The sequence below is a fragment of the Pocillopora damicornis genome, chromosome 13 (genome assembly GCF_964200805.1).
Source record: "Pocillopora damicornis chromosome 13, jaPocDami1.2, whole genome shotgun sequence".
Classification (NCBI taxonomy): Eukaryota; Metazoa; Cnidaria; class Anthozoa; order Scleractinia; family Pocilloporidae; genus Pocillopora; species Pocillopora damicornis.
The window spans coordinates 3560547-3588344 of record NC_142682.1 but is presented as its reverse complement, the minus strand read 5'-3'; the positions used below and the strand labels follow the sequence as shown (position 1 = coordinate 3588344).

Here is a 27798-nt window from a genome sequence, read left to right as displayed (position 1 = left end):
TAGTATTACCAACTGAGTTGATGACGTAAATTGGCCACCGTAAAGAGTTTAAAAGCTGACTTTTCGAGCGTTAGCCCTTCTTCAATTGCTCTGACTAAGTGCTAACGCTCGAAACGTCAGCTTTTAAACTCTTTACAGTGGCCAATTTACGTTATAAACTCAATGGATAATACTAAATTACCCTGTTAAACTCTCCCACTGACGCAGCACCACAATTTCTTTTAAAGAAAGTTACCCCATTTTTTCACAAAAAATATGTCAAACAAAGCATGGTAAATTTTCGTGGTATTTATAATTTAGATTCCAAGTACAAATTACTCCTTTATATGATAACACATGCATGTCAATTTAATTAAAGCAGTTTGAAGTTTTTAACCATTCCCTAATTGCGTGTAATGATATAGTTAAAAAAAAAACTGCTCGCTTAGTAATGGCTAGTCGTTGAATTTATGGTTCAATAACAAATTCTGGTTCTTTAGGGAAAAGAAATTATCCTTTAACTGCTCTCAGCAAGGCTTTTCTTGACAAAATTGAATAATAATAATCTCTCATTAGTTCCTGAAATGTATAAACATGTAGCTCATATTTCTGTCGTGATTTTGTGAAATGTCGTTACGAAGCAAGAGGACGTGTTATTAAGATTGACATTTTTAAAGGCGTGTCACCTAAATGCGATTTTCATTAAGCACTATGGCAAAAATGGGTTTATATTACACGAAAAGAAATCAATCGAGAGAAAAGATAAAAGCGAACTGGTCTTCATTCAGAATAATTGTGTAAGCGAGAGAGGTTTTTGTTGCTCTAATGAAATCAGTTTACGACACAAAGTGACACCTTCGACGGGACAGGTTTTAACCAGCGAGAGCGCTCGAGCAAGAGCAAAGAACCCAAGCAGTTGTATTATGAAAAAGAAGATGACAGAATTGGACAACAAAATAAAGCTACTCGAGCTGAAGATCACTACCTGGTACGCAAAATTTTTCCTTGTGTACTGGCTCATTGCTCACATTACCATCTCCTCGGGCGGCATAAAATGACACCAACACTCTAACATCTTTTACCGTTTCAGCTGTTTGGTTCGACATTCTTTCAGATCTTTCATTCCATGTATTTTGATCCTTTCTGGTCTTTGTGGATACGATCTGACGCACTACCACTACCAGGCGGTCGACAAAAATAACACTGAAGGTCATAGTCCTTGAGCATATGTCAACTATATTAACTAATACCCATGGTGTTACGATTGTTTGGACCACGAAGATCTCGAGAGATCAATGACATCAAAGTAAGTCTTGTAAATTACGCGTCATGCGCTTATAAAATAGCACATCACGCATTACGTTGTGATGTCCGGTCCCTCATCACGCGGATAATTTGGGTTCAATCACGCATCACCCCACAAATTTTGGGGCCATCACGTGTCACTCAAAAATCCATAGCCACCCTCGAAAATCGGCAAAAGCGAGAGCGAAGAAGAAATCGCGCTATGAGGTAAAGTAATTAAAGAGAATCTTGAGAGAGCCGATAACACAACAAGAAGAATTCAAGACGCGATAAAAACCATAGACCTCAGAGAGAAAGTGTGCGAGGCGATAGAGGAACACGAGAAGAACATCGGAAGTTTTAGCGGCAACTACTAAAGCAAAGAGTAGAATTCGAGAAAGCACGCGAACACGAGAAGGAGACAGAAGTTGATCTTTCAGAGTTATTGGACATAATTGTAACGAAACACTTTGGTGCTCTTGATTGAAAAAAAGGATCTGGACTCCAAGGAGACACATCATCTACATCAAGACGCAAATGAACTATCTCCTACTCTTGTAAACGGTGTTCCTTCTGAGCAAGTGCCTGTTCTTCCAGTGAAAAGAAAACTCTAAACTCTAACTGACAGTGACCGTGCAGCAAGTTTTTGAGCAAGTGGGGGGGGGGGGGGGTATTTTTGGCTCCGTTATTTCTGTTAAATCATTTTTTGCTTAATTTGTTTTTATTTTTGCAAAAGAGTGGGGGGGGGGGGGCTAAAGCCCCCCCCCAGCCCCTCCCTCTGTGCGGTCCCTGACAGATAGTGCCTCCTTTCACAATAGTGAGGCAGCAAAAAAGATCCAGGGAGTAGAAGAAAGTGAAGACTCTAGCACAAATGCTCCATCCAGTGTAGCTGATGTGAAAACCTGTTTTTGTACAGTACAAAGACAAAACCAGTTTACCATTTGTAACATCTGTAAACATTCAACACCAAGCATAGATAGGCTTGTGGCAGGCAAGGCACAAACATTTTCTGCCAGTCAAACCAGTGTTCAGGCTGGTGCGATATCATGTGAGGCTGCACCATCACCAATAATGACTAAGGTCTCTAAGGAGTTCTTCTCTTCTTTTCAAGATCATAAAGTTTCCAGGAGTGTCAACCAAGATACAGAAAATTTTAACAATGCCCAAGGAAAAGTTTCTGTTTCTTGTAAGTGGGGAACTTGTCTGTACAAATGTATTGATGCATCACCTCTTGTGGTTTGTGCACCAGGGAGGTGTGAAGGAGAAGTTTTCATAGGTTCCCATAGTTACACGTTCATGTGCAGCAGACTGAGTGATGGCAAAGTCCTGTGGGAGAGTAGGCTGGGGGACAGAATAGAATCTTCTGCAGCTCTCTCACTCTGTGGTAGATATGTAATAGTGGGTAAGGTATTGTATATTGTTTTTAAATTAAATAGCAGGAGTTACTCGTGAGTAAATAAAGCAAAGGAGGGAGATGCTGTAATTATGTAACAGGATCTGAATCATACATTGCGTGTTTGTATATAGAACTTGTTTCACTTTCTCTGGAATAGTTTTTTCCATTACTGGTATCAAGATTCTCAATGCATGAGTATGCATTTTAAAAGAAAATGTAAATAAGAGGCTAAAATACAGCTGATTTGCTTATTCAAAATCTTTTCTTCACTCAAACTCTTCCCTACCCTTTCCTCCCCTCCTTTCTTTCAGCTTGAACTGAGACAAATTAAAGACCATGTCTTGCAAACAATATTAGTAATAATTCACAGTTTCTGGTGAATGTAGAAAGCTGACATGGCCTCTGTAATGATTGTGATGGTATTTCCAATGGCCTGATTTGCTATTTATCTTATCAAATGGAACCTAATATTTGTTGTTTTCTAGGTTGTTATGATGGCCAAGTGTATGTACTCAACCGCTTCACCGGTGAAACAAGTTGGACATTCCAAACAGGAGCAGCAGTGAAAAAATCTCCTTGCATTGACCCCCAGACTGGGGTGGCCTGGGTTGGGTCACATGATCACTATTTGTATGCCCTTGATGTCACAAATAGGCAGTGCATTTCTGCAACACACTGCGGTGCAGGATCTTGTTTCAGTTCTCCATGTATAAGTAAGAAACCTCATTTAGTATTCATTGCTACACTAAGCGGCCGTCTTCTTGCAATTGGTGCTACTGAACATACAATACTTTGGAGTCAGCAGTGTCCTAAGCCAGTGTTTGCATCACCATTATTGACACCCATTGGTGTAGTTTGCGCATGTGTAAATGGGTTTGTTTATTGTTTTGACTTCCATGGTAATAAGCTTTGGGAGTTTGAGACACAAGCTTCAGTGTTCTGTTCACCAACTTTGTACCATGATGTAAGATATGGTTCCAGGATCTCACACTGTATTTTTTTTGGCTCACATGACAAATCTGTGTATTGCTTGTCACTAACTGGTGAGCTCTTGTGGAGATTTACAACCGATGGACCTGTGTATTCAAGTCCTTTTGTAGCCATGATTGAGGAAAATATGTCTTGTCACACAATGTGTAACGCAAGGCCTTGTGATGAGCATGACACTCAATTAGCAGTGTTTGCTTTGTCAAGTGTTGGAAGCCTGTATATTCTGGATTTTTATACAGGAGTTCTTTTAGCTTTTTATTCATTGCCTGGTGAAGTATTTTCTTCACCTGTTGTGTTTGACAATCAAATTCTCATTGGTTGTAGGGACAACTATCTCTACTCACTTGGAATATTAACCCTTTAACTCCCCAAGATCTCATTAGTAATTCTCCTTACTGTCTGCCATACAGTTCTTATGATGTTAATTTGGAGAATTTGGTATTGGATCAACTAATAATCCCTAATTAATATTTTTTTATTTTTATCACTTTTATGCTTGATATTGTATTGATATTGTAAGGAGAAATTCTGTCTTGGTCACTCAAGAGAGTTAAAGAGTTAAATGAAACCAAAAAGTAAGTAGTAACATTGTTGACTTGAAAAAGTGTTTTTATTTCTCTTTCACTCATCTGAAAAATCCAGCTAGATTTTCATTACAATTAATTCCTAGACTGATTTTTTTTCTGCAGACTTAAGACTGAATATATTTTATCTTGCAAAGTTGAATTATGATCAGAATTATCAATATTGCCATTGTATGTCTGGTAAATCTATCTTGGCACTAAATATTTAGTGCTAAGATGAAACATATAAAAAATATATATCATAGTGATTGCATTTCCAGTGGCACATAAGAATATACTTTTATCAAATTCTTTACCTCAAGCAGCTATTTATCTTAAACTTAAGTGCAAGTCATTATTGATCCCTTGGGGGCACAGCTGTTTCAAAACGCCCGCCAGTGGAAATTTAGTTCACGCATGTCAGATTGACATTTTCAATTTGAAACCGCTGAAAATGTACGTTTAACGGCTCAACAAGAAAGAGCCCACTGATAACTAGGTCGCAAAAAGTATATGCGCAAAGCCCAAGGAAATAGCTAACTTATGCGCAGACATTGTATTTTGCTTCCCTGGTTAATGTTCTCCTAGGTAAGATTGCGTGTGCGGGATAGTTAACTATGCGACGGCTTAATGGCATCTTGTTTTGACACGAGATGACTTATCGCCTTTCTGAGGTCTTCTTATTTTCAGGCAAGATTCTGATTGATTCGAATTTTTCTTTCAATAAAGGAACAACTCAGGCTTTACGTCTCTCCTTTGCCATCAGTTTCTTTACCATGACGTTTTAATCCGAATTGTTTTGAGCGGTGTAATCTGCGATTACACATCACCACCGAAATAGTAAATATGGCGTCCATCTACCCTTTGACCTCGAACTAATGCCCCTAAACTACGCGAATTTATCCTCTGAATGATCTCATGCTTACCCATGGGCTAAACAAAGAATACACCATTTATGAAAAACTGATAAAATGTCCACGGCCTTCTGTTACGTGCAAGAAAGTCGAACTACGTGCGTGTGATTTCCTCCTCGAAAAGTGTGTCATCGATCTGTCACGGGGAGCTACGTGAAATAGTGAAAGCACGGACAAGACGTTTCTTTCAGTCAACATTTCAATCATGATCACGGATAATAATCCTTACAATTATATGTTACCATTTGTGCTTTGATCTGATAGTTAAATCGTTTTTCTTGGCCGTGATTAACATGGTTTTTGGCGAATATTCCCTCTCCCTTCAAATGGAATGAACTACACGCAATAACACAAGAATGCAAATATTCCCGCACCCTTGATGCCTTTAGATGGATAATAATCAAGTAAAGAATGCTGCACTTCCCAAACATATGGCTGCTAAAAATACATTCAAATAGATTAATAAGGAAGAAAAAAAGGAAGTATGGGTTAAATTTAAGTCAGTAGACACCCCATGGAAGCTGAAAAACTGATCAAAACTAGTGACAGCCTCTTGAAGGAATATTTGATCAAATCACTCATAAGATTTAACTCTTAATTTTCTAGCATCAGTCGATGTTTTCTCCTTATATATTGAACATTCTCTCTATATTTCCTATAGTAATGACAATAGGAATTTATCTATTAAACAATTAAGGGCTTCTTAAGGTGATGATCATTGCCTATATTCTCACTTCTAAGTGTTTGAGCAATGATACCGTGAGTTCCAAAGAAATAAGATGCTCATCTCTCATACATTTCTTTCAGTTTTAGCTGTAAAACAAGTTGGTGTTCAATAAAATGATATCCTCTAGTTGCAATTGTTTTTCTTGTTCCCTTTTTGCTTGAAAATTTACAGATATTGTAGAAGTAAATTCCCTTAAACCTTTCACTCCCACAAATGACCAAGACAGAATTTCTCCTTTCAATATCAACACAGTGTCAAGCAGGTAGATGATGAGAATAAAGAAAAATATCAATTATGGGATTATTAGTTGACGCAATACCAAATTCTCTAAACTAAAATCATAAAAATTGTATGGTAGACAGTAAGGAGAATTACCAACGAGATCTTGGGAGTGAAAGGGTTAAAATCACCAATAGGAATAAACATTAAATAATTATTAAGGGTTTATAGGTGAGATTGGAACTATAAATTTTACCACGAGGCCTCAAATCTGTCTGCTAGCCTTAGATCTGTGTCCGCTAGCAAAGCAACAAACAGCTCTTAACCATATAACCATGGTAACCCAACATGTAAATAAAGTTATAGGTCCAGTTCATCTTGTGGAGTTGGTGGGGGAATGATCGGGGGTGGGGAGGCGAGGCGGGGGAGATATAGCACAGCAGCTCAATGCAATCACAAAACATGTACAGAAAATTAAAAGGCAAAAAGGATATCTGCTTCAAGGTCAAACGTTATAAAGCCCAAGTCATTCTTTTCCTTAGAAACACTGAAGTCTTGAACATTTTTACTATTCAAAAGATCAAGAGGAAGACACGTGTTAGAACAAGAAACCCGAATATTCTGCCATTGTCAACGATCGACGATCAGGTCGTAAAGACATTGATACTCACACCAAAACTTTCTTCGTCTGTAACTGAAGAGGGGCTTGATGAGTTTTAAAAAGCTTCGATAGGAAACATAGGAATGTCAGAGCGGCGAGTACTGTTAAAGTAAACGCAAATATAGTGTTTAAACGAGAAAGAAATGTGTTCATTTTGTTTCTGAGCCGAATAAATTCGTTGTTAAATTCGGAGTTGTAAACTTTTCATTGGACAGTGGCGTTCGAGTCAATGAAATGCTCACGAGTCTACAGTTTTATGATGACAGCTGGTCAGTCAGTGCGGGCTTTAACATGGCGGATGAACTTACTGGATTTCTCCACATTTATAGCACCGAGAAAATTGTTTAAAATATTGAAATTACGCGAGAAAAGTTTCTAATCAATTTTTATTTGTATTTGGCAAGTATTTCAAGGACTTCTGCTTGAGATGATGTAATTTAGCCAGCTTAATGGCGACTCTCGACGCTCTGTTCGATGCGACTTCCCGTTCTTTTGGGAGTAATGTCGCCGTCACCTATAACTCTGGATCAATGCGAGAACACATCACGTACAACGAACTGGTTGTTCAAGCGTCCAAAGTTGAAGACATTTTGGAGACATTGTGCGAAAGACAAGAAACCATAGCGATATATTCCAAACAGTCAATTAGTTTAGTGTCTTGCATTCTTGGAGTGTTGAAGTCTAGAAATTGCTTTGCACCAATTGATTTGAACTGGCCCCCAGACATGATCCGCAAGTTTCTGTTGAAACTGAGAATCCATCTTGTTTTATTAGAAGAAGAGCTACTCGAATCATTTGAAAAATGTTTACTGCAATGGAAACCATTTCTACCTAATGGCAGCAAAGTAGAATTTGTCTGTGATGAAGTCCTTGTTAACAGTGGTTTTATACTCTTAAGATGGCAGGATGAATTAAGGGGGAGAAAAGAGAATAGTGAGGATCATGGCATTGCATATGTCATGCAGACATCTGGTACAACAAGTGAAGCAAAAGCCATTAGAGTGCCACACATGTGCATAGTGACAAACATCACTGACTTGAGGTACGTTTACTATAATGTTTAGTCACTGTAGCAGATTTAGAAGTGGTGAGGATGAGGGGTGATTCCCCTCCCCCCGTCTCTTATTACACTCTTCTCTGATGTTAAAGAAAGGAACTTGAAACTTATGATTGCCTTTTAAGAGGTGGATATTGTGCAATCAACTAATAAGGGCAACACAGCATTGTACAAACTCACTTTCAAGGAGCTTCTCCTCAAATGTAAGGGGAGGGGCAGGAAAAGTAAAGTATTTTGCCTGGCAACATGGTCTGCATTACAGTAAAGAGCTGCTTCATGAATGTTATTGCAAAATATGTATTCATACAAATAAACTGTGACAAGTGCTGAGGAGTGGGTTATAGCTACACACTTTTGTACAAAGTTTCACATTTTTAAGGCTTCAAATTTTCCTCATGTTACCCCTTAGCTCCTGAATCACCTTCTGGAATCCATACACCACAATATTTACATATGTTTAATCTAGCACTAACAACAATACTTATTCTTCATATTCCACAGGAACATCTTCAAAGTGACATCTGATTATGTGATGTTCCTTACCTCTCCCTACACCTTTGATCCTTTCATTGTTCAGATGTTCACAGCATTTGCAGCTGGAGCCAGACTTGTAATTGTGCCTGACAATGTTAAAATGGTGCCATCTAAGCTTTGCAGCATTCTTTTTGATGAAGAAAGAGTCACTATTTTACAGGTTAGAGATATTCTATGAGATACAAGACCCTGAGAACCATACCCTGGTTGGCCCCACCCACTCACCCAAAGGATTTACTTCCCCCTTCACTTGAACTAGATACTTAACTCTGACAAGTTTGCCTAGTGAGAAAATTATCTGTTTATTTCCTCAGCAAAAATTAATTTTGGAAAATTTTGCATACAAACTACAATTTGCTCCTTCAAAGTTTTCAGAATAGCATTGTAAGGATTCTCAAAATGACCACAGTGATCACCTGTATGACAAAGTAATACTGCATAAGTCCTTTTCCGTCTAGACTAAGTTTTATTTCTATATCTCAAACAGCCCACTCCATCACTGTTGTACCACATTGGTCCAGAACTGATTCAGTCAAAGATTCTCGATAAAGATTCATCTCTCAGAGTGCTTGCATTTGGTGGTGAAGCCTGCCCTACCCTCTCCACTCTTAGAAAATGGAGGTCTCCTGAGAGTAACAGCTCAATCTATAATCTTTATGGCATCACAGAAGTTTCCTGTTGGGCATCTTGTCATAAAATTACTGATCGTGAGTTGGAGGATACAAGTGCTGATTTTCATGGTATTTCAACATCTGGACATGTAAGCCTGGAGAGCCACAAAGCCAGTTGGGTTAGTGAAGTACCTCTTGGTACTCCTCTGACAGACACAACCATTGAGGTGCGAGATGCAAATGGGAAAATTGTTTTGGAAGGAGTGGGACAAATATACATTGGTAAGTTATTTTATTTATGGTAGAAGCTGAGAGATTTCTTGAAAATGATGTGATTGGCCAGTACCAGTAGTATTTCAGCCAAATTTGAAATACTTACAAGTAAAAATTACATTTTCTTTGATTTGTAGAATGAACTAAAATAGTATGGCTTCTGTGGGATATTAGGGATAAACAACAGCTTGTGCCCTAAATATCACTCACTGCTTCAAATTTGTTATACTGATTTATAATTTTTCCGCACAGTCATTCTATGCTAATTCACTAAGGGGAGAAAAACAAGTGAATCTAATTTTTTTCTTTCTCTCTTTTCAGGTGGTGTAAATAGAGTGTGTCTCCTAGACAATGAAACCCAACTCCACCTGGGAACAATGCGTGCCACAGGGGACTGGGCTTATGTAAAAGACAAGACCATTTGGTACCAAGGACGCAAAGACAGGCAGATCAAGCGAATGGGAAAGAGAATAAATCTGGATTGGATTGAACGGCAGATTTCTGAGCAGTTCCCAGAAATGACATGTTCCTTGGTTTTAGAGAAAACTGCCGACAGAAAACCTGATAAACTTCGCCTATTTGTAGTAAACAAATCTCTGTCGCATGTTCACAATGAACTGTCATCTTTTAAAAGAAGCATACTGAACATCTTACCGGTTGATGCTTGTCCTGATTCAGTACATACGATTTCTCACCTTCCAATGACAGCTCATGGAAAGGTTGACAGAGGCTCCCTGTTAGTTGAGGCTCAGAAAAGAACAAAGCTAGTGGACATGTCTATGAGAGAGTTTTTAAGATATGCCTTGAATGAAGTCTTGGGAGTCACTGAAACCAATGGTGAACAGAAGATTTTTACTGACAGTGAGGAAAGACAGGCTGATAGTTTGTCTCATGTCAAACAAAGAGATTTTAAGGAAGATGACATGTTTATTGCTTGTGGTGGGTCATCTCTTAATGCGGTAAGGCTTGTGGATCTAATTGAGACATTTGTAACTGAAGAGAAGGAGACAGAAGTTGATCTTTCAGAGTTATTGGACATAATTTTAACAAAACCCTTTGGTGCCCTTTGTGGCTACCTTGAGAGAAAACTCAATATCTTTGATAAAGGAAAGGATCTGGACTCCAAGGAGACACATCATCTACATCAAGATGCAAATGCTCTTACAAATACTCTTGTAATTAGTGTTCCTTCTGAGCAAGTGCCTGTTCTTCCAGTGAAGAGAAAGTTCTCAACTCTAGCTGATGGTGCCTCCCTTTATAATAATGAGGCAGCAAAAAAGATCCAGGGAGTAGAAGAAAGTGAAGACTCTAGCACAAATGCTCCATCCAGTGTAGCTGATGTGAAAACCTGTTTTTGTACTGTACAAAGACAAAACCAGTTTACCATTTGTAACATCTGTAAACATTCAACACCAAGCATAGATAGGCTTGTGGCAGGCAAGGCACAAATATTTCCTGCCGGTCAAACCAGTGTTCAGGCTGGTATGATATCCTGTGAGGCTGGACCATCATCAATAATGACCAAGGTCTCTAAGGAGTTCTCCTCTTCTGTCCAAGATCATAAAGTTCCCAGGAATGTCAACCTAGATACAGGAAATTTTAACAATGCCAAAGGAAAAGTTTCTGTTTCTTATCAGTGGCGAACTTGTCTGTACAAGTGTATTGATGCATCACCTCTTGTGGTTCATGCACCAGGGAGGTCTGAAGGAGAAGTTTTCATTGGTTCTCACAGTCACATGTTCATGTGCATCAGACTGAGAGATGGCAAAGTCCTGTGGGAGAGTAGGCTGGGGGACAGAATAGAATCTTCTGCAGCTCTTTCACTCTGTGGTAGATCTGTAATAGTGGGTAAGGTGTTGTATATTGTTTTTTAATTAAATGGCAGGAGTTACTCATAAATAAGTAAATAAGGCAAATGAGAGAGACACTGTGATTATGTTACAGGATCTGAATACATACTTTGAGTGTTTGTGTATAGAACTTGTTTTTACTTCTCTGGAGTGGTTTTTTTCCATTACTGGTATCAAGATTCTCAATGCATGAGTATGCATTTTAAAAGAAAATGTCAATAAGAGGCTAAAATACTGCTAATTTGGTTATTCAAAATCTTTTCTTCACTCAAACTCTTCCCTACCCTTCCCTCCCCTCCTTTCTTTCAGCTTGAAGTGAGACAAAGTAAAGACCATGTCTTGCAAACAATATTAGTAATAATTCACAGTTTCTGGTGAATGTAGAAAGCTGACGTGGCCTCTGTAATGATTGTGATGGTATTTCCAATGGCCTGATTTGCTATTTATCTTATCAAATGGAACCTAATATTTGTTGTTTTTTAGGTTGTTATGATGGCCAAGTGTATGTACTCAACCGCTTCACCAGTGAAACAAGTTGGACATTCCAAACAGGAGCAGCAGTGAAAAGTTCTCCTTGCATTGACCCCCAGACTGGGGTGGCCTGGGTTGGGTCACATGATCACTATTTGTATGCCCTTGATGTCACAAATAGGCAGTGCATTTCTGCAACACACTGCGGTGCAGGATCTTGTTTCAGTTCTCCATGTATAAGTAAGAAACCTCATTTAGTATTCATTGCTACACTAAGCGGCCGTCTCCTTGCAATTGGTGCTACTGAACATACAATACTTTGGAGTCAGCAGTGTCCTAAGCCATTGTTTGCATCACCATTATTGACACCCATTGGTGTAGTTTGTGCATGCGTGAATGGGTTTGTTTATTGTTTTGACTTCCAGGGTAATAAGCTATGGGAGTTTGAGACACAAGCTTCAGTGTTCTGTTCAGCGACTTTGTACCATGATGTAAGATATGGTTCCAGGATCTCACACTGTATTTTTTTTGGCTCACATGACAAATCTGTGTATTGCTTGTCACTAAATGGTGAGCTCTCGTGGAGATTTACAACTGATGGGCCTGTGTATTCAAGTCCTTTTGTAGCCATGATTGAGGAAAATATGTCTTGTCACACAATGTGTAACGCAAGGCCTTGTGATAAGTATGACACTCAATTAGCAGTGTTTGCTTTGTCAAGTGTTGGAAGCCTGTATATTCTGGATTTTTATTCAGGAGTTCTTTTAGCTTTGTATTCATTGCCTGGTGAAGTATTTTCTTCACCTGTTGTGTTTGACAATCAAATTCTCATTGGCTGTAGGGACAACTATCTCTACTCACTTGGAATATTAACCCTTTAACTCCCCAAGATCTCATTAGTAATTCTCCTTACTGTCTGCCATATAGTTCTTGTGATGTTAATTTGGAGAATTTGGTATTGGATCTACTAATAATTCCTAATTAATATTTTTTTATTCTCATCACTTGTCTGCCTCATATAGTATTGATATTGTATGGAGAAATTCTGTCTTGGTCACTTGTGGGAGTTAAAGGGTTAAATGAAACTGAAGAGTAAGTAGTAACAATGTTGACTATAAAAAATATTTTTATTTTCTTTTTACTCATCTAAAAATACAGCTAGATTTTCATTTTAATTAATTCCCAGACTGAATTATTTTTTTTGCAGACTTAAGACTGAATAAATTTTATATTACAAAGTTGAATTACAATCAGAATTATCAATATTGCTATTTTACGTCAGTTATTTGACTTAATTGCTTTAGTTAACCAGTTTAAATATACAAAAAGAAAATTTAACTAAGATAAACTATATGAAAAAAATTATTCTAGTGATTGCATTTCCAGTGGCACATAAGAATATTCTATTATCAAATTCTCTACCTCAAGCAGCTATTCATCTTAAACTTAAGTGTAAGTCATTATTGATCCCTTGGGGGGGAAGACTGGGAGGACTTTGGGGGATCACATGGTGTTTTGGGGGAGTGGAGGGGGATCAGTCATCACTGAAAAGAGGATCATAGAAAATTTACTGGCAATGAGGGGGATCATTAGAATACTACAGATCCTTAGGGGGGAGGGGAGCAATAGCTTCCCCTTCTTCCCAGCCCTCTATCCTCCACCCCCTAAGGTTATGGATTATGAGTAATCCCTGATTTGCCAATTTCAGCCCTGGTATTCCTACAGTAAATGATTGTTGTGAAAAGAGAAGAGTTGGGTATTAAATTTTTACAGCGTTCACTCCCTGGCATGTCAATTACTTTTTCATTTCCTCGTTTGACTGAACTTGATCAATAGAAAAGTTACAATTAAAGAAAAAAAATCCGCCTCCTCTTAACGTTCCGTGCCGTGTCGCATGTCATCTATGGCAAGCTGTACGTTACGTAACTTATTCTGAATACCCCTTACATAAACATGTTCGGGACCAAGTTTTTTCAGTTCAATGTTTAAAGCTCGTTTAAAGTACACCTTGGCCTGTTCCAGGTCGCCAAATTTACGGTGTACATCACCCAAACTATTGTAGGAAAATGCTACATAAACATGGTCAGGTTCGAGATTCTTCAACTGGATATGTAAAGCACGTTCGTATAGCTCTTTGGCCTGTTGCATGTTATCCAACGCTAATTGCACATTACCCAAATGGTGGTATGAATTCGCCAAATCAACATGTTCGGGTTCAAGATTTTTCAGGCGTATAGCCAGTGCTTGTTCGTGATATTCCTTGGCCTGTCCCAGATTATTCCATTTACAGTGCACCATGCCTAAGTTATTGTAAGTATCCACGACTTCAAGGTGCTCGGGACCAAGCTTTTTCAACTGAATGTCTAGAGCACACTCCAAATGCTCCTTAGCCTTCTGAAGGTCCCACAATTCACATTCTACATTTCCCAATTTAAAGTAATTACGGGCGACATCAACATGCTCGGGTCCAAGCTTTTTCAACCGAATGTCTAGAGCTCGTTGATAACACTCCTTAGACTTTTGCAGGTCACCCAATTCCCTCTGTACAATACCCAAGCCATAGTAAGTATCAGCGACATGAACATGCTCGGGTCCAAGCCTTTTCAACCAAATGTCTAGAGCTCGTTGATAACACTCCTTAGACTTTTGCAGGTCACCCAATTTACGCTGTACAATACCCAAGCCATAGTAAATATCAGCGACATGAATATGCTCGGGTCCAAGCCTTTTCAACCGAATGTCTAGAGCTCGTTGATAACACTCCTTAGACTTTTGCAGGTCACCCAATTCCCTCTGTACAATACCCAAGCCATAGTAAGTATCAGCGACATCAACATGCTCGGGTCCAAGCTTTTTCAACCGAATGTCTAGAGCTCGTTGATAACACTCCTTAGACTTTTGCAGGTCACCCAATTCACGCTGTACAATACCCAAGTCATAGTAAATATCAGCGACATGAACATGCTCGGGTCCAAGCTTTTTCAACCGAATGTCTAGAGCTCGTTGATAACACTCCTTAGACTTTTGCAGGTCACCCAATTCACTTTGTACAGTACCCAAGCGATCGTAAGTAGCAGCGACACGAACATGCTCGGGTCCAAGCCTTTTCAACCTAATGTCCAGAACTCGTTCAATATGGTCCTTAGCTTGTTGCAAGTTTTCCAGTTTACTTTCCACTGAACTCATGTTAAGCAATGAAAACGCCACATAAATATGATCATGACCAAGATTCTTCTCTTGGATTTCCAAAGCACGTTCATAATACTGCATGGCCTCTTTCAGGTTACCCGAGTCGTACTGTACATTACCTAGATGATGGTATGAATTTGCCACATCAACGTGCTGGGGTCCAAGATTTTTTAGCTGAATGTCTAGAGCACGTTCATGATTCTCCTTGGAATTTTGAAAGTCACCCAACTCACGCTGAACCCAACCTAGTAAATTGCAAATTGTCACAAGGGCATCATCCGTGGGTCCAAGTTCTTTTAACTCAACGTCTCCAGGATACTCACAACTCCGTATCTTCTTATCCATTTCAACCAGTTTCAAAGCTGTTTCACAGTAAACTTTTGCTCCTGAAAATTCGCGGTGATTTCCGCAAATTATTGCAAGCCTTCTGAAATATTTTGAACATTTGAAGTAGTTGAAAACGTGTTTCTCGGTAACTTGATATTTATCCTCGTGAAGGAAGACCTTTTCAACTTCTGCAGCAAATGTATTCAAGTGTGGAATGAGATGCTCACTATCACGAATAGAGTTTTCGTTGTTCCAAGTGTGTGGTAGATGAGTGTCTATGAATTGGTTGAAGGACATTACAGCGTATGCAACACTTCGAACGTGTTCATCAGGCTCCTGACACTCGTTGATTACAGATTTACTGGCTTCATGCACAACTTGATGCACACTAACAAAAATTCCACTTTCTCTCTCATCGAAGAGAAGAAGAGAGTAGCCTTGGATCTGAAGGGCAATTTCTTCTTTATCCAAATGCGGATTTTGATCATTCAAAATGTAGTTCATAAGGATGTCTAAATGCAAAGGTTGTAAAGAACACAGGGAAAGGAGTGTAAACGCGCTTTTAACAACACTGTCATTGTTTATCGCTCGTTCAATAGCCAGCTTGGTTGCGACAGTCATGGACTTCCTGTAGCTTGGGTTGGTTTTTGTTAGTTCCTTTTCAGTAAGGGCTCGCATACCTCTCTCTAGCTTTTCTAAGTACTCTTCCCATCCAAAGCTTCTGGCGACTTTACTTTCACGAACCTTTTTCATGTAAACGCCTGCACTAGCCAGCGCGAGGGGTTGGTAATCTAATGCCTTAGCGATTTTATCCTCCATTCCTTGTTGTCTAATACCAGAGACCTTTGCTAAAAAGCAACGGGCATCTTTGGGCACCATGCCTTCGCTCACTGAAATGTGAGAGACAAACGAGCTTTCAGAGGGGATGGATAAAGAGTTCTGTGTTGTGATAAGCAACTGGCCTTTCGTCCACTGCTGGTTTCCAGGCCGAGGGAGAAAATCATGTACATCACATAAACTGCTAACATTGTCGACCACCAAGAGCCATGATCCGTAAAGAGGAATTTTGGTTGCTATCAAATCCTTTAGATTGTTGATTTGTTCTTCAAACTGCATATCTGTTGAGTTAAGGGTTTGCATGATAGTGTATTCAGGGCACTTGATTTGTCTGCCCAAAGAAGCGTACGATTCCAGGAGCGTTTTTGAACTTTCAGCGTTAAGAGTCATGACGAACGTGGGGGTTTTGAGGTCTTCGTTAGCTGTTTCGTAAAAGTGTTGAGCTACTAGACCGGCTAGTTGAGATTTGCCACTTCCAGGGTTACCCGAAATATATAAGTAACTCAAACCATTTTCATTTGCTTCTCTCAGCCGTTCAAGTCGTTTTGTTATTTTGCCAACCTCGCTCTCGCGAGGTGCGATTTCGTGTGATGGTTTAGGCGGAAGAATGCAGAATGAAGAAACATCACTATGCAACTGTTCCTCAAGGATATGGTGCTGTTCTTCAAAGACTTGATTCTTTTCTAAAACACTTTGAAGTTCCTCTGTCGGAAAACTTTTCTGCTTGCAGACATTTTGAATATCATTGGTTGAGAGGCCAAGACACTGAAATGCGATCTTCACTTTTTGAACAGCAAGTCTGAACTGTAGATCTGACAGCTGACCCTGTGGCATGTGAGCGAACTCTTCATTGCGAAATTCTCTGAGCTCATCGACATTCGAGCGAACTGCTGCACCGAGTCCGTGGCCGATAGAATCGGAGTATAGTATTGCAAAAAAGAGTGTAGTACAATCCCACTGTGCCCTATTTCCGTTTCTTATCGTTTCCAGCAGACGAACATTCCGCGTTCGGCTCCGGGGAGACTCCCTGTTGTAGAAGTCCATTCCATTTTGAGGTGTATCTTTCCATTCTCCCAACGTTGCCTGGTAACGACTGTCCCACTCTTGTTTAAAAATGGATCGCAGCCCATGTGGCAGGATATTAGTGACTACATGACAAATTCTGAAGTAGTTTAGTTGCTCTTTGGTGTAAACTGAGGAAGCCATGTCTTCCTTATCGTGTCATTCTTTTAAGTTTCAACCCTGTTTGGAAACCGTATTACACCTTCAATATTGATTGAAAAGAATCCCAATTTCAATTGCCAGTTACTTGCATTAGGCGTGTAAGAATGAGAAGTTTTATGATAAGTTCACCTTGGTATCTTTTTTAAGGCGTTTATGGTTGCATTTACTCATTGAATAGAATGTTTATACAAATGGTCCTTGGTTATTCCAATTTGTCCCTCACTAGTTATGATCTCTGGAAATCTATAATTCATTCTAGAATTTAAATGATCATAGTTTTTCTACTACCGTATGGAGTTCAATAGTCTGTAATCATACAAGAGACAAAGAAATCGGATGACCGCGAATTGGGAGTTCGATCTGTCAATCACGATTATGATTACAGATCAAAATTGACGAGACGAAAACCTCTTACCAAGTAATTATAACCGTTTCAATTTCCGAGAAAAACAAAATGTATTCATTAAAGGACTTACAATTACAATCTTTAAACACTGAAGCATTACAATCTTTGAGAAACACAAACTGACAAGCTCTAGAAACAGTTTCCTATAGTTATTGTCATGTAGGAAATCACTCGCTTTGGATAGTTGGGTGGTGAGATTACTGTTTTCAATACTGTGAAAAAAGTGTCCGATGACACCTTTTCAGAGATATTAGTAAAAACCAATGTAGTTCATCCACCAATCACATTCGTGGAAATTGTGATCGTAATAATAAGACGGGAAAAAAATTCTAAAATTCTTAGAACTGCGGAGTTAATTATTTTTCACTGTTACCGTTGATCTTGTAAAGGAAACAGAGAATGCCTTCGCGCTAAAAATTAAATACTATGTAATTCGTCTTGGCCGGTGTCCTTTGTCATGGAAGGAAAGTGTAGAAGTTTTTTTTTCAATTTATATAACGCATGGATCTGTATGATGGAGGCAATAGCTACGCCAGCAAGCATACTTCAAACAGGGGAGCCCATTTAGCTTTCCACGGAGTTGACATTGTGTGGTTACCAATGTACAAAGTGCAGAGTCTTTTTTTTTCTGTTCTTCACTGATTCATGATGATTTTATCCTTCCTTACAGAAAACTGCTATATCGTTGTCATTTCGGACTTTTCAGAAATACGTGAACTAAGAGATCTGTTTTGGTTGAGTGTCTGTTTCATTGTTTATTACCATAAAGCGCGTTTGGTTGTTGCGTGACTCGCTCAGTTTAAGAAATACAACAGCTTGAGTTTATTTTTGATGAGTGATATGCAAATATTCATACGCAAGCCAACCTCTTTCCAAGGGTTCTCTCTCTTCCTCCCTCGTGAAAGTTATGCACTTATTAATTAGTAGATCCCCCCCTGCCCAGGCAACCCTAACCTGGCTAGGGTGGAGAATTTGAACCAGAAGATCCAAGTCTTTCCAGCGGAATAAAAGTGTTCTATCTATAAATTAGGAGCCCGTTATCCGAAGCTTCCATCTTTCATACCTTCCCTCTGAGTCAACCCTGTCCCGTACTCGCCACTGTTATGACCGCTTCGATTCCACTTGAAAAATTAAAGCTAACTGCATTCTCATACCTAAGTTAATGTATTTCAAATATTCAGTTTCTGCTTAAAAGACTAGTTGTAAAGAAAAAATTTAGGATGAATCTCTATTCAAGAGAAAGTTGTAGTTCGGACTTCGTTTTGAATTCTTCGGCTTTAATAACTCAAGTAGTTTATTTGGATGAACATACAACTTGATTAAGAGAGTGGAATCATCGATTTCACCGCAAATTTTAAGAAAAATGCAATGATGAACGAGCCAAAGTAAGATTCGATTGTAACAGAGATAAAATAACGATTGAAAAGTCAGTCCTGATCAAGTAAATGTACATTTCCCTCTGAGGATTTCGGTCAGAAATAATTTGCGCCACTACTTGAGATGAGAGGTTGGCTGTTTTTAATTAAGTAAACGAGTCATAAACTAACAAATTCCCGTCAACTGATTAAGGAAATAAACTTTACGCGAATACTGCGTTTTGTTTGTGACATCAAATTCAGAATTTTTTATTTTTTTTTTTGTGGCAACGTATCACCGCCTTTCAAAGTACTTTGTAAATAGAATTACCTCTTCCGGTTTCGGAAGAATGTTGACTGAAAACATCAGTTTATCATTAGCTCTTGATTAAAGAACTTTTATCAACCATTTTTAAAGAGTTTTTTCGTCTTGTCACGAGCATGGGACAAAGAAAAAATTCTGAGTCCCCATGAGGAATCGAACCTCAGACCTTTGCATTTGCGCTCCGATGCTCTACCAAAAAAAAAAAAAAAAGGAAATCTTTCTTAATTCTTCACCGAGCTCAAAACTTACCATCTCTACTATTTCTATCTAAAAACATTACGCTATCGACATTGCTGATCCTAGCAATATGCAGGACGCGTGTCATATGAACTTTGTAATAAACTCCGCTCACCAAAGAGTCTCTGTGGCTCAGTGGTAGAGCATCAGAGCGTAACTCCGACCACCTACCCCTCCCCTAACCCAATAACAGTCAATTGATAACAAGTTAGGGTTAAAGTTGGGTTAGGGGAGGGGTGGGTGGGCAGTTGCCCAGATACTGATATTGATCCGGGTTCTCTCTCTTCCTCCCTCGCGAAAGTTATGCACTCATTAACTAGCAGACCCCCACCCCCCCCCCCCCGACAACCTTAGGGTGGAGAATTAATTTTAATAATTGATTATTATTTGAACCAGAAATGCCAAGTCTTTCCAGCGGAATGCAAATGTTCTATCCATAAATAAGGAGGTGAAAAAATTCACTTTCGCGAAGGATAGGCTCAAAAGAAAAGATCTGCAAGGTCAAGGTTTTTAAGATTGGTCAAAGCGTAAAATGTCACTGTCGCACGAGCCCATTACTTCAAGTCATGGGCTTCTGACGGTCGCTGATTTTGTCTTTTACAAAAAAAAAGGTTGGGTGGGGCATTTAAACCAATCTTTAAAAGTTCAAATGCCCGGGGTTTCTCGAGGGGATACTGAAGCTTCGAAATGATCGACACATCACTTCTCGAGGGAGAAAAAGAAAGGACCCTGGGAACGAGGATGTCTCCACGCGACCGGCTCTCGCACGCTCTCTACGTCATAACCTCGAGTTTGGCTACACGTAAGCTAAAAAAAGTTATAAGCTTCTGGAGCGTTTTGTAATTGTAAGGACAATTTTGCCACTGATCCCTTACTGGAGTCAAAGTCAAAGTCAAAGCATTGTCCTGCCATCTGCTCGATGTTAGCCAGTTTGTGAAACGTCGTCACGCATAAGATTCAATGCAGCCAAGCCGTTGCTGGTGGTCTTGTCATGCAACGCATTTCTGTCCGCCACCAAGAGAAAGCGTTGCGTAATAAGACCAAACAACAGCTAATGAGTTTCTCCCTCCAAGAATAAAACGTTTTGTATAAGTTATAGAAATACCTCTTTGTTTTCATGCGTCTTATTTTTTCCCACTTTACGTTCTCATCATTGGGTCACGACCTGTCGGCGACGTCTACCGGCGGTACTGAAAAATGATCTTTCTACCTTTCGAAACCTATTGAGTGGTGTATGATTACTATAAAGGGGATTTATTTTTTTCAAATTTTTTTTTTAGATATGATTATTTTTGGCCGTCACCCAAGAATTCCCACCAAAAATTCATGACCGTCCATACACCTCATGGTGAAATTTCGAAGTCTTCGACATTAGGTCACAAAACATCAAAAACAACTAAACTATTGGTTACATTAGGGTTATTGCGCAATATAAATGTCACATCATGGGTTTCCCGCATGCAGAAATTTTTTTTGGGATCACTTTCTGAAGGAGCTTAGAGACCAGGCTCAGCTCAGTAGCCAAGCCTACTGAATTTGTGCCCAAGCCTTTTCTTGCTTGGGTGACCTTTTTTGTCACACTAGAGAATACAAGGAACTTCGGCGAGTAGTAAACACAAGCTCAAATTTTTGAAACAGTAAAGAGGAAATCTTTTTGAGACTGAAAGGTAAGTAAGTAAGTTTTTTAGTGTTTTACAACCTAAATTTAGTGTTTCCTTTTGTAATTGTACAACGTACAGTAAATTGTCAAATCAATAACTCGAAAAGCTTACAGCTAAAATTTAACTCTTTATTAATAATCTTATACTTTCTTGATCTGATATCTCAATTAGCAATAACACCAAAAATAATTTGCTTTTGTGGTATATACTATATGTATACCTAACTTGTTGAAGTACGCTGTCATGAAATAATGCACTTAGCAACAATTAATCTGATTACACAAAACTGAGTCAATGTTTAAATTGTTCCCTGGACTGCCTGGACTGCCTGGACATCTGAGGCAACTGATAATGCATTTTGGGAGTGGTAGGGATGCTTACTTTATAGTGGCTATGGCTGTACCTGTCCTTTAATTTGCCCTGTTGTTTGTAATAGATTTTCCTTGCATTGTCCGTTATTTTTTTTCAGGAAATTTTAGTCTGCAAAAAGAAAATTCTTTTACAGAAGAATCCTTTTCCTGTAACGTTTACAACTGTTGCTTACATTTGCCATATTTCTGATATTTTTATCATAACAGAATTTTTCACAAAAATTATTTGACATTGAACTCTTGTACAAATACTGCAAGGTCAAGCCTGCCCACCAACCCATCAAGGTGGTGTTGAAAACTGCAGTAAGGTCTATTGAATATAGTTAAAGTACTGAATTTCACTCCATGACTTACTACTACAGAATATGGGGCTTTTTATGATTAGGTACCAAACAAAAAAAAATGCTTTCTTGGCTCATTTGCATCAAGCCACCTAATATAATTCACAAAGATTATTTCACATTGGATTCTCATACAAATACTGCATGGTAATGCCCACCCACCAACCCATTAAGGTGGTGTTGAAAACTGCAGTAAGGTCTATTGAATATAGATAGAGTACTGAATTTCACTTTATGACTTACAATTACAGAATATGGGGCTTTTTATGATTAGGTACAAAACAAAACAAAAAAAAAAAGCTTTCTTGGCTCATTTGGATCAAGCCACCTAATATAATGCAATCAATGTCTTGTTTTCTGTATCGTCAGTCATTGCTCAGTTGGAATTGATATTTAAATCTTAATTATAATCATTTAAATCCAACTGAATGTATTTCTTTCATTACTTTTCCACTGACTGCCAAACCAGCAAGCCTTGAGGCATTAAACTGTGAGGACTTTAAAAAAGGCCCTATATTGTTTACATGTAGCTGCTTTAGGGGAGGGGAGTGGTAAAGTTTCAAATTTGGTTAAGAGTATGTAACACAATAATAATAATGATAATAATGCTAATAATAATAATAATAATTCATTTTTTCCATCCTTTGTTGCAAACGCATCTGACCCAGAGCCATTATTGGAACATACCAGAATAGCCTTTTTATTAATGGAAGGCCTCAGTGATGCACAGATATGATATGAAAATAATTTTCTCTTGTGTGAGGCATCAGTCAATTTAGGAATTACCAAGTGTAAAATTTCAAGTCAATATGGTCCAGAAACTACTCATTTTTGTAGAGGGTGGAGCAGGGAGGGGTGGAGGGATCGAAATTATTAGGTTTGCGTACTGTTTTCACTCTTTGCACCCTGAGCACTCAGTCACGCACACTTCAGATGGATGCTCAACACAACAGCGTCAAAAAATAATCAAGCAAATAACTAAGACGTGCAAAGCTTCCACGGTGAATATAAATTTACCGCTATAAACAGTGAAAAGGCCTTTCAGATTTTTTTTCTATGACGTTCTAACAAGATTATCAAGTTGTCAAATACGTATTTTCATATGATTGATACCAATTGCTTTATTAAGTCGAAATAAGCTTAATGTCAAGAATAAATAAGCGGATTACTACACTTACGACGAATTTTGTGGTCCGTTAAAAAAAAGTACTTGGTTCAATTACGTAGTTTACCGAAAGGTTAATTTCGTTTGCCTGCTAGGATTTCTTTTAACATTGAATACATTTTCAAGACCTGTACTCGACGAGGTGCACTTCTTGCGATTGTTCTGCAATCTAGCGAGTCCTTCGGAAAAACGTCACCGAGAGCAGAGCTAAGACACTATTCAGAAGCAAGTATTTTCTAGGTTTGAAATTCCCTTCGGTTCCATTTGACCGTGAGTAGAGTTTAGAATTCTCGAAGAAAGCGTTTTTAAGCCAAAGGCAGAAGATTCGTATTTGAACGGAGCGCAGCGAAATAAGGTAATATTCTTTCACGCGAAAATAAAAAAAAAATAGGGTTAATAGATAACTTCCAATTTGTTTTTTCTCGCGCAAGTAACAAAAATGTTCCCTTCCCTGTCCCCATCCAATCGCACTTCAACCAGTTGGGGGAGGTGAGTATAGAATTGTTAACAAATCATCAGAAGGCTTGGTTACCTAGTTGAGCCTGGTGTCTAAGCTCCTTCAGAAAGTGATCCCAAAAAAAATTTCTGCTTCCCGCATACCACGGAGTTTTACTTGTAAGATAAGATATAGTGAAGGAGGCCTAATGATCAGCTAAGATCGGTAAGCTTTCCTAAAATTTACAGGCAACTTTGATCAATGATCCCGATGAAAAAGAGACAAAATCATTTAGTAAGGTATTCGAACCGAAAAGTATATAAGAATGCTGACTGAAATTGGTGACGGATAAAACAAGAGATGCTTGATAAGCACATTGTTGTCAGATTGCGTCATATTCCTTCTTAACATTGATTTTGTTCTTTACATGATTGAAAACTAAGAAACGTATCTCCTTTGACTCTTAATGACCGTCTCGAACGTTAAGTATATCACAAATAACACGAATTTGCTCCGGAAACGATGCGACGTGCAGTTTTTCAGTTGCATCTGCATATATTTCCGTGTTACGGTAAATATTCAGAGCCTGTTCTTGTGATCAGAATTGAATTAGATAAAGTTTTCTGCTCACTTTGTCTGAAGGATATGTACTCACCATTCTATAGACAACAGTTTAGCCGTGACAGCATCATAAATTGTAAGTTAAAGACTTAGTGAGCAAGGTCCATGGAGTCACCTTTGTTACTGATGTCTGCAAGTCGTGTGTGGCTAGTCTTACAAATCCCATCGTACTTTGTGGGTAAACAAAAGCGCATAGGTATGTAATACGTACAGATTTAACAAGTCAGCCACCGACCTTTTTTTAAACTGGCATCCGATTTCAAAAAGTCTTTTCTCTTTTAGCGTTGAACCAGAAGAAGAAGAATCAGAAGAATACTTTCTCGTTCATCAATCGAAAACTGCTCAAAAGGCAGCCCAGTTCTATTCAATTGTGAGTTCATTTCTAATCCGTATTACACATTACCCATAATGGGTGTGTCTTATCGTTTTCCCTGAGAGCACCAGAGGATTGCAATAGGTTTGAGCCAGACTGTTTATATGAAAAGGAGATTGTACCCTCCCTTCCCCCCCTTGGTGTTTTCTAATGTTCTTTTTTTATCTTCTTCTTTTCCAGTCTAAGATTTTCTTTCTTGAAACAAGAGATTTATCTTTTAGAGTCAAAAAATGTTTGTAGGAGAGTTAGGAAAAGGACAAAGAAGAAGAAAAAAACAATTTTGGTCTCAAGAATTCAACGTGAAACACATGATTAGTTGGAGCACTTATGTCTAGAAAGGACTCAAGCCATTCCATCCAATATTGTTATACTATTAGCTCACTTGTATTTTTTTTTAAACAATTAAATACAAACTTGTCAACCTACAGGCTTTATAATTATCAACTTCAAAATTTTTCTCCTTACCTACTTTTACCTTGTTTGAAAGGGTAAGAAACTCACAAAGAATGTAACAGGGTAATTTAGTATTACCAATTGAGTTGATAACATAATTTGGCCATTGTAAAGAGTTTAAAAGCTGATGTTGTAAGTGTTAGCCCTTCATAATAGTGATTGATGAAGGGCTAACGTTCAAATTGTCAGCTTTTAAACTCTTTATGATGGCCAATTTATGATATCAACTCAGTTATTAATACTAAAGTACTTGTTGTTGTACTCTCCCACTGACACAGCACCACAGTTTCTTTAGAAAGTTACCCCTTTTATTTACAAAAAATATGTCAAACAAAGCAAGGTGAATTTTTGTGGTGTTTATAATTTAGATTCCAAGTACAAATTATTCCTTTACATGATAACACATGCATGTCAATTTAATTACAGCAGTCCAAATTTTTTTACCATTCCCTAATTGTGTGTAATGATATAAATAGAAAACTGCTCCCTAAGTAATGCCTTGTCATTGATTTTATGGTCACATGACAAATTCTGGTCTTTTAGAGAAAAGAAATTAACCTTTAACTGCTCTGAGCAAGACTTTTCTTTTTCTTTTCTTAAATAATAATAATCTCTCATTGGCTCTTAAAATGGATAAACATGTGGTCCATGTTTCTTTTCTTGCACATATTTAGATCTGGGATCCAGGATACCATAAAATTTTTTAACAAGAGTTCACAACAGATCACATGAATCAGTTTATTAGCCACAAAGGTAAATATTGCAGATCACCATCCAGATTCCCACACAGGTTTAGACATGGCTTTCCTCTGTGCAGATCGACTTGAACCACTGGAAATCCTTGAACTTGCTACACTTGCAGAATCACCAATCATGAAACTGGACTCACTGGAAGAACGTGACAATTGGGAGACACTTCCTGTGCTGCTTTTTGCACTGCTTGGTCGGCTTCTTGAGGCCGTTTTTGAATATTGTTTCTGTTTAATATGTTCTTTGAGTAATGAGTCCCGTGATAATGTCCTTGTTGGTTTGACTGTTTGAAGCCTTTCAAGTAATTTCTGAAAAAATTATTCATAAAATTCTCATAATTAGTTTACCAGCAAATGTGTAGCTTCTAAAAGGGAGAATTTACAGTCAGATCTTGAGATTTAAAGGGTAAAAAAGAAGCAGTTTCAGTTGCAAAGATTACTAATATTTTCAAATCAACATTGATAGGTTATGAGTTAAACAAAGTCAAGTGTGGATGAATTTTACTGGCTTTGTGACAAGTGACAAATGTTATGGATAGCACACTTCTGAGGAAAATGTTGAAATTCATAATTGATATAAGACCAAAGGAGATAAAAAAAAAAAAAAAAGAAGAGAAATTCACGTCATGTAAACCTTGTACATGTGAGCTTATTTCAACAGAGTTTGTATATTTAGGTGGGTTAGGTGGGGGCACACAATAAGAATTAATTTTCATTCATGATTTATTAAGCAAGAAGGGTATTTATTTTTTATGTTTAGGCCAATTAGAGAGGTGGTCATTCAAAGGGGGGGGCCAATCAATTCAAAGGATTATCATAATGACAATCCACAATCTAAAGAAAAATGTCACTATATTAAACTATCATTCAATTATCATGAAGAGGCATAAAATTATCTGGAATTTCCCCTTTTACAGAGTCTTCTCCTGGATATATTATAAACTGTATGTTGGCTGACTGAGATATTTATTCAGTATTTGGGAGAATCTTGATTATTACAGAAAATTGGGCATATATGCCCTCATAATGGAACATAAGCCAGTAAAGAGCAATATTTCGTTGATGTCCATTGAAATGAAAAGCAAGCCAATCAACCAAGGCAATCCATCTTTTGTTTTTTTTATGTTTACGCTTTCAGTGAATCATTTGATGTTGCTTGTTATGCATTAAAAAGTTCTGACCCCTCAAAATTATGGTTATCGTAAAAACAGAGAAAGGTAGGGAAATAGCGCGCCTATTTAACATTCTACAGGTTTTAATTTAGTCAAGTAGAGTGAAATACCTCGGCGTATCTTCCTGTACATTGCGAGTGGTAAAAAAATGCGTCAGCATTGCATAATTAATTCATCACGCAAAGCATAGTTTTCAAATATTAACGTTGTCAAATATTATAAGATAACTATTTGCCTAAAAGTAAGAGGAGTGTCATCGAGTAACAACGAAGCACAAACAATAAACTTACTGTGTAGATTTTGTCTGATCAGAATTTCGTTTTGCTTTTTTTCTTACTTGAAGGATTTTTTCAAGACTCATAATATCAAAGAGCCCCTACAACACTTCTCGTAATACTAACCTGGTTTTCCATATCTACTTTTCGTTGAAACCTGTATCTGTTGACCTCAGACGAAGTTTGTACCCGTAAGGGTTCTGAAACAAGTTTCCTTGGTTGGGCAGACTTCGGTCTTCCTCTGTTTCTTGTTATTTCTTTTAAAAGTCTCTTATTTTCTCGATCAATAGCATCTACTGTGGCATTACTGAAAGACATGTTTTTACGATCTAGAGGCCGAGGGCGGCGAGACTCGTTGAGATGTACAGCACTTCTTGGTCTCGATCTAGACGCCGAAGACACCGAGGAATGTCTTGAAGCAGTATCGTCGAAGTCTCTGTCCTTTTGAGTAATTTGCCGATCATCTTTCGAAGTCGGACTTCCACAGGTTTCCTCTGTTTTTGATCTCTCTGGTTTTTCATTCAGTTTCTCGTTAATATCGAGAACGGCTTGAAGAAGGAGATTCAAATCTATCTGATCAGAATTAGGAAGCAAAAAATGCTCCTTTCTGAGACGGTCGTTGGTTTTATCACGACATTCGCTCCCCGTAGAACTCCTGCGATGAGGTTCCGTAGACGCCATGTTTCTTTCCGAACCGTCTTCTTCGGAAACGATAGGTCCGGTTGCCATAGTAACTGCTAACAACGCGCAGA

At 38.3% G+C, this 27798-nt stretch overlaps 6 protein-coding genes across 10 annotated transcripts in view; 3 read left to right on the top strand and 3 right to left on the bottom strand.

Moving 5' to 3' along the window:
• The window catches only part of LOC149035034 (uncharacterized), a 52790-nt gene extending 28602 nt beyond the window's left edge, over positions 1–24188 (bottom strand). Inside the window, exon 1 of one of the 2 annotated variants that reach the window (XM_089191179.1) lies at positions 24059–24188. The gene's annotated coding sequence lies outside the window, so the exon portion shown is untranslated. Of the gene's footprint in view, positions 1–20534; positions 20608–24058 lie in introns of those variants that run through there. The other variant, XM_089191181.1, reaches the window with a different exon arrangement.
• On the top strand, positions 1435–4958 carry LOC113671069 (beta-alanine-activating enzyme). The gene is made up of 2 exons (XM_027187280.2): positions 1435–2665; positions 3145–4958. Exons 1-2 carry the CDS (start codon positions 2335–2337, stop codon positions 4011–4013), a joined length of 1200 nt encoding a protein of 399 aa, XP_027043081.2. The 5' UTR covers positions 1435–2334; the 3' UTR covers positions 4014–4958.
• LOC149035035 (beta-alanine-activating enzyme-like) lies at positions 6991–12769 on the top strand. Of its 3 annotated transcripts, XM_089191188.1 has the most exons (6): positions 6991–7775; positions 8292–8484; positions 8812–9217; positions 9530–11056; positions 11542–11769; positions 11955–12095. In XM_089191188.1, exons 1-6 carry the CDS (start codon positions 7183–7185, stop codon positions 11957–11959), a joined length of 2952 nt encoding a protein of 983 aa, XP_089047314.1. In that variant the 5' UTR covers positions 6991–7182; the 3' UTR covers positions 11960–12095. The 3 variants fall into 3 exon arrangements, with proteins under 3 accessions (XP_089047314.1, XP_089047312.1, XP_089047313.1); XM_089191186.1 differs by having other exon boundaries at positions 11542–12769; XM_089191187.1 differs by lacking the exon at positions 6991–7775 and adding an exon at positions 7883–8014 and having other exon boundaries at positions 11542–12769.
• Positions 12638–24198, bottom strand: LOC149035033 (uncharacterized). The gene is made up of 2 exons (XM_089191182.1): positions 24059–24198; positions 12638–17124 (listed from the first exon to the last, which is right to left on the bottom strand). The coding sequence occupies exon 2, from the start codon at positions 17086–17088 to the stop codon at positions 13402–13404; it is 3687 nt and encodes a 1228-aa protein (XP_089047308.1). The 5' UTR covers positions 17089–17124; positions 24059–24198; the 3' UTR covers positions 12638–13401.
• On the top strand, positions 23530–24831 carry LOC149035032 (uncharacterized). 2 transcript variants are annotated; one of them, XR_016182190.1, is made up of 3 exons: positions 23530–23628; positions 24307–24394; positions 24578–24710. XR_016182190.1 is itself a non-coding variant. In XM_089191195.1 (3 exons), the coding sequence occupies exons 1-3, from the start codon at positions 24130–24132 to the stop codon at positions 24711–24713; spliced, it is 315 nt and encodes a 104-aa protein (XP_089047321.1). In that variant the 5' UTR covers positions 24069–24129; the 3' UTR covers positions 24714–24831. The 2 variants fall into 2 exon arrangements, 1 of the variants encoding a protein (XP_089047321.1); XM_089191195.1 differs by lacking the exon at positions 23530–23628 and adding an exon at positions 24069–24220 and having other exon boundaries at positions 24578–24831.
• Positions 24832–25136: 305 nt separating this feature from the next.
• On the bottom strand, positions 25137–27761 carry LOC113686488 (uncharacterized). The gene is made up of 2 exons (XM_027204110.2): positions 27173–27761; positions 25137–25908 (listed from the first exon to the last, which is right to left on the bottom strand). Exons 1-2 carry the CDS (start codon positions 27725–27727, stop codon positions 25618–25620), a joined length of 846 nt encoding a protein of 281 aa, XP_027059911.2. The 5' UTR covers positions 27728–27761; the 3' UTR covers positions 25137–25617.
• Between the last annotated feature and the right edge of the window lie 37 nt (positions 27762–27798).